The sequence below is a fragment of the Pundamilia nyererei genome, unplaced genomic scaffold (assembly GCF_000239375.1).
Source record: "Pundamilia nyererei isolate P.nyererei 1_Seehausen unplaced genomic scaffold, PunNye1.0 scaffold00046, whole genome shotgun sequence".
NCBI classification, from domain to species: Eukaryota; Metazoa; Chordata; class Actinopteri; order Cichliformes; family Cichlidae; genus Pundamilia; species Pundamilia nyererei.
The window spans coordinates 2,006,394-2,017,432 of record NW_005187447.1 but is presented as its reverse complement, the minus strand read 5'-3'; the positions used below and the strand labels follow the sequence as shown (position 1 = coordinate 2,017,432).

The following is an 11,039-nucleotide window of genomic DNA, read 5'->3' as shown; positions in this document are numbered from 1 at the left end:
GGCAAAAAATCGCAATTAGATTATTTTCCATAATCGTTCAGCCCTAGTAAAAATACAAAAGATGTGTCACTAATCTTTATTACTGCTTTACATAGATTTACCAACCCTATATGTACACCATATGACCCCATGTGCCATATAAGATGAAAACCCCAATCCCAGTGTAATATTTCAGGGCGTGTGCTAAGGTACAGCCAAAACTAAAAGCAGCGCTAATTATGAACTATGTGGTAGGGGAGGAGAGGCTCAAGGTTAAAGACGCCATTACTCTGGGAGGTACAGTCGGCTGTGTTGTGGAGGAAGACGGTTAATTCATCTTATGAGCTGGCCTTGATCTTCTCTGCCACATGGTTACATGCTCAGCTAAACCAGTGAAATGTCTGGTAAAGTACAGAGAAAATCAATATACTCTCACGGACTCCCATAGATGCACACATTACAGGTAAATCTTAATATTGTGGAAAGGGAAGCTGTAGGGGTTAAAGGTAGAAGTAATTTCTCTCTCACACCTATCCAAATATACAAAGTTCCCACAGCCACTTGGCCAACTGACTAGAAAATGCGTGTAGGTGTGTGTGCACTATAGTGTGTGACACGAGAAAAGGATGAAGTGTCAAGACAATGATAAAATGACCCCTATTCCAAGAACTGGGGCAGCAATAAACAAACCATTTGCTCTCATTTTCCAACAGCGCGTCTGCAAAACTGAACAACCGCAATGGCAATAACTTTCTCTCACCAGTCAGTTTCTGAAGCAATGGGCTGAGTTCTGTTTCTCGACTGATGACTAGGGTGAGCGCTCCTATCAGGTCCCTCTCCAGCTTCTCCAGCTCCTCCTCCTCCTCTGTATCATGATCTGCAGGCTGGGTCTCATCAGCCAGGGAGTAGAGATAGACCAGCAGGAGGATCAGCTCATCGGGACCTAACTCGTCCTCCCTGAGCCTCGACCCTGAGGTGTCCTCGACTCCACGGGGCTTCATCAAAGGCAGCAGCTGCCTCAGCACAGCAGGGAAGTCGGCGTCTCCGAGAGCCTGTGACACGGCACACAAACACGTAAAAAAAAAAAGAAAAAAGGGCTTAGTCGGTGGAATGCAGTTTTTTGAACCTTGCTGGTTTTATTATTTTTAATGACCATACCAAGAAATGACCAGTGGCTTATTAAGGATGTTCGTCATAGGAATCATTGGACATGTTTGGAAAACATATTTTCTTGCTGGAAGTGAAATTAAAATATCAATACAATTTTGCATGCCATATATGAAGCCACCACAATTAACCTGTTAGTTTAGCTTAGCTGAAAATCCAAGACTTCATTAAATGCTGTTTAACTCTTTAGCAGAGGCTTATATTTCCAGAATAAATGACTTCCAAACACACAATTACTTCACACTTTTCAAGAAGTAATTATTTTCTTTGTTTCTTTGTTTTAAATGAAACTAAGAAATTTAAATGTGTGGTGAACATAAAATGGCTAATGATAGGACATATAGAGTGCTTTGAAAAAGTATGATAATCAAATTTAAACATTACACAAAGAGTACATACTAAACTAAACTCAACTAAATTCTATATCTAACTGGCAACTATAAAGCTAATAAGCTTTAGCAAGAGCATAGCTGTTGCCTTCAAGGCAAGGGTCATATGCAGGGTAGCCGAGTTAGCATTACAACACCCACGCTAATCTGTAATCGTGATTACTGCAAGATGTGCTGGTTCTTACGTTTTCTTTTCTAATGAGCATTTATGTAAACAGGAGATTTACAAAAAAGTTTAAGATATGACAGGTAACATACAGTTCAACAGTTACATTAGAATCCTTTAGTTAACGCTAAATGTCATATTATTTAAATGCATAGAAAACAAAGTCATCTCTTTGATAAGAAACTTGCTAATATGGACAATATAATCAATATATCTATATAAATTACACAGAAATGAACATTGTAGAGCACATCATCTTAGAAATGTATTTTATTTAGAGAATAATAGAAATTTGTACTTCAAGGAGAATATTGTTTATAATAAAGTACAGATCACACTGACTATATGTTTGACAGTATTGTTTTAAGGGTAATTTTTTCAATGGTACAATGGGAAGTAATGGATACCCCATCACTATAATATAATATAATATTGTATAATATTTATAGTCTGTCTTACCTTCGGATTTTTTTGTTTATTTACTGCAGATTTTTATGTGTTTCTTACTAATATTTGTTTTAAGTATTTTTATCATTTTAATATAGATATGAGACCAAACTCAAGTTCAGGACCCTTTATGTTTATGTTGGTTATTCAGTCACCGTCACAAAGACATCCAAGTCGTAATAAACTGCACTGAATCCTCCTTACTCTTTTAACTACACTGGAAAATATCCAAATGAAATAAATTTCCAGAATAAAGTCTAAATTTTATTTTTGTTTCAGTTTATTACTTCCACATACAATACTATGCAAAGTCTCGAGCCACCCACACACTCGAAGAGGATAAAGAGGTGGTCCAGCGTGTTCCTCCTGAATCTAAGATTCGACTAACAGATGAGCGCTCCTTTCCTGGACTTTGGCATAGACCTTTTTAGGGAGGCTGAACAGTATGACCCCCCTGTAGCTGGAGCACACAATTTAAGATTCTCCCTCTCTCAGAGTGAAAAAGCTGCCAATGTCAAAAGAAAAACTTTGAAATACGTTCAGAAAACTTGAAGAACTTTTGCTCAAAACCACTATAAAACTACAGGTAAGTCTGGCACCTTGGAAGCAAAATATAAAAGTCACTATTTTGACAGGCCCCCATTGTTCTGATGTCCCAGTTACTCATTTCTACTCCCAGTGGACATTTTACATAAACAAAAATCCAGAATAAACTGCATTGGGAGATAAACGATTTCGATCATTTGATTTAATTAAACCACAAGTATACATTCTTGATGACTGACATAAGCGTAAAAATACTGTGTTGCGTTGTAAGTGTTTAAAAATCACAGGGACAGTGTGAGTGAGCTCATCGTTCCATTTGCTAATTTTACAACTCTGGGTGGCTGATGTAACGCTTAATTTTGTTTTAGTCTTTTTTTGGATTTGCTCGGGTACCAGACTATTTTTTTCCCTCTCTTTTTATCACAAATGCACACATACAAAGACACACACTCACAAAGCCAACATTTGGAACAATGTTTAGGTGCAGTGACCTGTTTTTGTGAGCCTGTCTGAGCAGGTCTGAATAGTCGGGCCCTCACGATGGTTGGATGGCATTCTGATCCAACGTGCTGCAGATCACGGGACCGTTTACAGAACACTGGCTACTCTCACAACAAGGGTGAGCTCACAGACCTATAAAACAAGGGTGTGGATCTAATCTGTCCGATGAACAGCATGAAATTCAAATGGGAAAAAAAGGGCTGAAGGCCCAAAAAGACAAAAACAGAGACAGGAAAGACTCACAACAGAGGGAAAAGTCAAAAAAGCAATGCAGAAAAAGATACTAAGGTAATAAATGAGTAATTAACCTTCAGATGATAGCATAAAAGGGGGGCAGAATGTTAACAGAGGATATTATGTTTGTGTTGGCTGTAGCTACAAATGCCCACATGGATACATTTCATTTTGACAAGAGATTCTTTTGTAAAGACATTTGTGTTTCTTTCACCAAGACAAACAGGCCTTCAGAATGAGCAGCTCTCGATGTTGCGGTGGGCCCAGTGGGGGGATCCTGTATCTGACCCAGAAGATCTCCTCACTGAGCCAAAGATGCAATACAGTCCAGAAATGGTAAGCCAAAGCCACAGAGCTGACTGACTGTCCCTTGTCACACCAAACAATTATCTCAGCATAAGGTCACCTACGATGACGCCAGTGAAGTCTTTGATTTCATGCATCATAAATAAATTAATATGAATGAAAGTGGCAGGAAAAGACGTTGAAGATGAATTAATCAGTATCATTCACGTCCTTTAAACATGCAGGTATCACAGAAACACTCTTGTTAAGTCTCTTCACTCCAACGAGGCCCCCTTCCTGCATCAGACCCCGGCCAACCACTCGGCCCTGGGGACCGTTCAAACACAATCCCACCACACATTTTTCTTCTTAAACATTGTGAAATCAAATCCCTCTCCAAGCTGCTCTCATTTGAACTGCCAAACAATGCTTTCCCTCGCTCGTTTCACTTGCGGACGGCAGTGAGGAAAGACAGACAAAGAACATTATGGCTTCCTTGTTGAAATGCAAACTGCTGAGCACTTTCACCCTCCTCTCTAACCTTAGAACAAATATTGATTTCTAACACTTCTGTCTATACCACGACGCTCAACCTGATCTTTTAGGTTTGAAAATAAGCGTGCCACTGTCAGCAAATTACATTTTCATTTTGACCACAGTTGGCTTGAAAGGTACCCGTTGTCATGTAACTTTGGCATCAGAAGCTTTCAGCATATGGTACTGCAGAGAAAGCTGAAAGGGGAGCTCTGGAGTGTTTCTGGGGCCCTACAAAAACTACCTCACTCAAACAGTGTACTACAAGTGTAGAAGATTCAGTGTTTTTAGTGTTTGCTCCTGCAGTTAAAGTTTCAATTTGACACGCTAAACAGTCTTATAATCATTACAAATGCCTCACTTATGGTATTTACACTACAACAGAGGATGTAAGCATTTGATAATATTATAACACAGAAAGTTATTTCGTTTTTTAAATGTATATATGGTTCCCATGTCGCACTCTTGCTTCATTTTAAATAAGCTTTCTGGCTAAGGTATTTCTGTTTGGAGTTTCCGTGTCCTCCCATCTGGCTTCTTCCCACAGTCCATGAATGTCAAAGATATGAATGTTAGGTTAACTGGTGATTATGAATTTTCCATAGGTGTGAAATTGAGCAAAAATAGTTATTTGTCTCTCTGGTTTAGTCCAGTAATAGAGTGGTGACCAGGGTGTATCCTGCTTCTCATCCAATGACAGTTGGGATAGGGGCCAGAGCCACCATGAGATGGAAAAGCTGAGAAAAATGGATAGACAGATGAACATGCGGTTACCAACCTTTATGGCTTGTGGCCTTTTCAAATGGAGCAATGGCCACTGTGACAGATCGTCATACGTTTTGGCCACAATGTGGGTTTGAGTTAAGAGCATTCGAAGTTAAGAATGAGGTTTTGTTTCTTACATTGATATATTTGGATGAAAAAAAAATTTAAAACCCCATCCATCTTCTTCCGTTTATCCAATTTGGAGCTGTGGGTGAGGGATGTGGGAGCCTATCCCAGGTGGCATGGAGTAAGAGGCAGGGTATGCCCAGGACAGATCGCCAGTCTGTCTGGGCTAACAGAGAGAGAGACAACCATTCATACTCATATGTGAGCTTTCCCTTAGAGAAAGGGCAAGGACCTCAGTCATTCAGGAGTGACTCAAAGTAAACCCGCTGGGCATCAAATGGGTCAGTTGGGGTGGTGTTACAGGTGTTTCTGGCATGTGCAACCCGGAAGTAGCCCGAAGGATTGTAGCTTTTAACTGGCTTGGGAACACCTTGGTATTTCTACAGAAGTGCTGAAGGCAGGTAGGGAGGGCCGGACATTTTTACTTAGACTGCTGCCCCCTGCTATAGAAAATGAAAGGATGTCCTGATTCCCTATTTGGATCTCTATTAGCTCACAAGAATTACACATGATGATTTAGAAAGTCAAATGAAATGCACACTGTGTATTCATCCAATGAGCTTATGATTTTTAGATACCCATTGATATCATGGACTTTTGACACATCTTATTGGAATTAATACAGTGGCATAGATCACCTATAGACAGTAAGGGACAAAACATGTTTTGGTACATAAGCAGAACAGCAATTACGAGATATCAAAACTTGTGCCGTCTAAACTTGCCCCAATTTTCAAATTTGTACAAATCAACCAAGCATTCCTTCCCTAACCATATGTATAAACTGTGTACTGCTATGTGCATGTGTTTTCACATGCAAGACAAGTGTGCACTTCAACTGAGTCCTTTCAAGCGCGCTATAAAAGCTGCTGTCAGCTGTATACCATGGCGCCAGATAGGAAATAGAAGTCTTGGTACAGAATTGGGACTGAGCTGAGTGAAGCTGAGTGGGACCTCTGAGTAAAACTGTCTCCAAGTTAAATTCAACAATGGCCGACTCACAGCTCTGGCACACAGGATAAGTGGAAACGTGGTGGTGAACTGTACACCTCTGTGAACATGATGGAGTGGAGTAAACCATGCTTTCAGCAGAAGTTTGGGTCAGACAGAAGTGTTTCCCTCAGATTATTCCAGAAGATAATTTAGCCACAAAGGTGTAGATTAAAATGCAAAGTAGGACTTTATAAATGAAAAAATAAGACAGTGAGCAGTGCAAGTTCCAAGTTCTGGATCTCATAATCACAGCATCAGCAATCTAACGCTCTAAAAATGACCACCTAAGCTCATTTTATGCAAAGGTGTATTTAATTTAAGTGCAATTATCAAGCATATGGGTTATAAGAGCCCAGTACTTATGTAAACTCAGGAGAGAGAAAAAACCGCACCTTCCCAGGAAATCCTGCAAGATATACACCCAATGACAGAAAGATGGCTAAATCTGTGACACGCATGTCTGTGAAAGAGTGTAGATTTAGGTGCAGTCTTACTACCGTAATAGCAGGAAACTAGCATTATTATTATTATTATTAAAGACAATTACTGAATCCACGGCCTCTGCTGCCATGCTCTAATGCGACCATTATATACAATTATAGAATAACAATGGCATTACTCTGTCAAAACAAAGCTAATTTTAGGGCTTGCAATTACTCAGAGAAAGCCATTACTTTAAATTACTCTAGTTTCTTATCATGACATAGTATTTGCCTAAGAAAAGCTGACTTTGGATAAAAATATAGAAATTGTCTTTGTTCTTCAAATGGACTCGGGACATTGGCTAATGCAAAGTTTGCCAGTGAGGCTATTGGTAGAAAGCCGAAACATCACTGGCATCTTGCTCAGACCTTTGCACCAATCATTAGCTCGCTCTTGCTTATGTTCTGGTTTAAATATGTCTGCCAGTGATTGACAGATTACCGTTTGGCAACTCCAACAATCCTGGAGTCCATAAAGGCTCAATTTCGTCCAATCACAGAGTCAGGCCAAACTCCGCCCAAGCCTAGTGCTGCCTGCACAGGAAACCAGCTCCAGATGCAGCCCCTGGAGGAAGGTGAGTGTTTCAGATGCAGTGCAGTGCACTAACCAGAACCAGGCCTCACTTGCATTGCTCCCTGCCTGCACAATGAACCTTTTTCTGGGCCTGAAGGCAGGGGGAGGGGGTGGGTGTTGGAGGTGTGGGTCCTTGTGGGAGCATGAACCAAGTTGGCTATAGGTCAGTTGTTCTAGTCGACCAAAGACTCTCTGGCCAGAACTCACCTCAAAGGGTTTTCAGACATTTTATCATTACCATAGGAACCAGGAAAAAAACTAATTTGAATTCTTTTGGAAAAGCACACATGTGCTTCATTTGCAAATATATAATCACAACCAATTTGCATTCACAAATAACACGCAAAGCTGGAAGGGATACAAGCAAACTTCTAAAAGCAAAACACATAAATCCTCGGGGAATGAAGACAGCAACTAAAGTTTGCCTCTAAATTATGTAATGCAAGCTTACCATTGATTTGTAATAGAACAGCTGGAAGACAAACAAAGTCTTTACCCTTAGAGAGACTGGAAGGATTCTGCACATGTAAACAACACCAAAAATGAATGCAAACTCACATTCTGTTAATGAGCATGCCTTATCCAAGCCTGCTGGCACGAGTGCACGTGTGCAGTATCTCAGCGGAGACACCTGGTCATTGTAACCTGCTGTGATGACAATGACGGATCCGAGAATGGGTTTACCGTTTATTAAAAGGCGGAAATTTGCCTCAAGTTAAGGAGGAATGGAAAAATATAGTTTATCTCTGGATCTCTTAACAGCCATTATTCTGTCTTGTGTGAAAGGTTGTGGACATTGTATCAGATTTTTAACCAGAACAACGGAAACAGGACTTTAAACACAAAGAAGAGCAAGTGTGCACATAAGATCATAGACATACTGAACAGTGGAAGATCAACTTAAATCACTCGGTTTTCTGCGAAATGAGGTTGAATTTTATTTATTCATCCCATCCTTGTCTTCCTAATCAGGAAACAAGCAATAAATTAGCCATAGAAATTAAGTCTGATTGTGTTTGTTTATATACAAGACATTTAAAACCGCTTTTTACAGTAAGATTTTTATCAGCAAACATTTGCAGAGTTTATTAGTCTTTGTCCATTTTTTGTTTTCACAAAACATCATTCAATTTGGCTAATTTTTCAGAGGTTGAGACAGGCCAAAGACGTGGATTGTGCTAACTACAACATCCGAAAGCTTGAGCGGTTCCCTACCTTCTAAAATGTGAGGCTTCAGCTGTTCAGAGGCTGTACGAAATTACAAATACATCTTACTTTTGCTGCTGGCTGACTTTGATGTAAGTCATGACTCTGATGTACAAATGTAAATTGAAAAACAAGTAGCTTCTGAATGTTTTGTGTACTCAGGTACTACATACAACTACAGGTATTGCCACATACACCAGGGCTGAAATTTTAAGGATTACAATTATCACTTCTCTCTTCTCTAGATGTATCATCATCCAGGTGACCTGGTAATGTAACAAAAATGTTTGAGGGGAAAGCAGACCGAGATTTTCTTTCATGCAACTCCACATGTACAGGGTGGATTATGGAACGTACACCCTGATCGCAAACATGCACGTTGTCTATCAGTGGGCCAACTCATGCATGTCTCTGACTGAGGGGAACATAAATAGAAAAAAGGAGTAAAGGAGAAAGACATGAGTACTTTATTGATTGCCTGATGGGATAAATGTACAGCTGCCTGGCAGCTCAACGCGCTGGAAATTGTTTTTTGTATTACAGTTCATTCCTGTATTTGTTTTATTTTTTTCCTGAATGCTGCACCTGCAATATCAAATTGGTGCAAATGTTTTCTTAACATTTCTTGGATTCGTATGCATTTCATCAAGTTGTATGTACTGAGTTCTTAGGCCGCTGTACAGAAAGTGAGCTTAGTAAGCTCTTATTTGTAAGGTGACCCCCCCAGTCTAGATCCAGCAGCTTGCCTGTAATGCTTGCTGGATAACAGACACATCAAACTTTTGTTTTAAATGAGGTCTGAATAACCACACAGTGTTTGAGATGTGTGTGATTCCGTTCTGCCCAGCCAAGTAGCCCGGATGCTGAACTGCACGCTACACTGTTGGGGGAGAAATCAATGAACATCTGCACAGAGAGGGATGGTTGGTCAGCTGCCTCTCTGTCTGTGCAAGTAAAAACTTTCAGTAGTTTTTACATCAGTTTTCGTCTCTTTCACCTTTTATCCCCTTTAATCGTCTGTCTCCCCATGCAACTCTCGGTCTTTTATCTTTTCCTCTTTTGCTCCCTGTGTGTCAAAAGTTGGTTTGGCACAGAGCTTGAGGACTATAATTTAGAGGAGACATGAGACCCAATCACAGAAACAAACACAGTCCCCGCACTCCACCCTGTCACCGCCAGTCAGCCACATGCTGGTCAATGTGGCTGGATTCTGTCTGCCCGGCACACGACACCATGCCTGCTTATCTCACTTAGGCTAAGACCTGCAGTTCGTTTGCGGTGCTGGAAAAATACGGAAGACAGAAGTCGCACAAGCTTTTAAGGTAGTATACTCTCTTATGGTTGGAAACATAAGGAAATTAACAAGGCTTCTTTTTTTTGCTGCATGGGCTGCAACAGATTATGGCGCAATTCTCCAGATGAGAGAACTGCAGCCACAAACCCCAGGGCCATGTAAAACCTCCCGCACTTTTCTCACACTGAGGAAAACCAAATCATACAAAGACACATGCACACAGAAACACACAAACATCCCCCTAATACTGCCAAGGATAGTACATTACATCCACTACTAATTGACTCAGGAGGCTCCAGCAGGGAGAAAACATCCTGAGGTAAACACACGGTTTCTACACGAAGCAGAATGAAACGGCCACAATTCGTCCGATGGGATTCAAAGCAAAACAACTGTGTTTGACATTTTACTGTTGCTCAGTTTCACTTTTCCCTGCATCCATTCAGAACAGACACAATATACATATTCACTTTTCTTTTCATGCATCTACTTTTCTTTTTTTTTTCTTAAATCAAAGAAACATGAGAGATTAAAACAGCCCCTCTGAATCCAGGGTCTGTCTCACACATGGATGAGAAGTTGCATAGTCAGTGGGGGCAGAATAGTTGGGGGTTTGAGTATAGTTAACCAGGAGGTTATTTCAAAATAAGAGCTTGGCTTATACTAATATGGAAAGAGTAGGCAAAATTCAAATGGGTAAATTTTTACTTGCAATTAAGCATGATCCTTCAATATGTTTAAGCTTGATTTATGATTAAAAAAAAAATTAATTTTTAAGTTAATGAGTCTGTTTGTATAAGGGAAGGCTAAAGTTGCTGCCTCTGAGAGATGTTCCACTTTGATTCAGATCCAGGCATTGAGGAAAATCACAAACATTAGGGGGCACTGCTGCACCATGACAAATCCCATCCATGAATGCACCCTGCATGGACTGAACTGTGTAGGTCTGTTTTCTTTCCCTCCAAAACTCCATTCTGGAAAAGGCTTCAAAAGACAGGAAATGTGCGACAGTTGAAATGAATATTTTTAAACTATATGCTGCATACTGCCGGTCAGAGCTGTGTGACTGTGAATCCTGCATATCTGACCTTAAGTCTGTCCGTGCAGTAACTTCTAAATTCAGCAGCGTGTCATCACTAGCTTTGGCAGAACTCTGTCATCAATTAGTTTGTAGTAACGTTTGAATAAAACATGGAATTCATTATGAATAAACTAAGAGCTGCATCACGTACTGGTGTACTATGACGCGAGTCATTACTCTGAGGAGCAGCTAGTGTGCTCTCAGTCTCTCAATGGACGGAGCTAGTGTGTGTGTGTGTGTGTGTGTGTGTGTGTGTGTGTGTGTGTGTGT

General features: G+C 40.3%; 1 protein-coding gene across 1 annotated transcript in view; it reads right to left on the bottom strand.

The window, feature by feature from the left end:
* The window catches only part of scfd2 (sec1 family domain containing 2), a 99,518-nt gene that overhangs the window by 51,843 nt on the left and 36,636 nt on the right, over positions 1–11,039 (bottom strand). Inside the window, exon 5 of the mRNA XM_005732302.1 lies at positions 740–1,031. Coding sequence (XP_005732359.1) covers positions 740–1,031 — 292 coding nt within the window. The remainder of the gene's footprint in view (positions 1–739; positions 1,032–11,039) is intronic.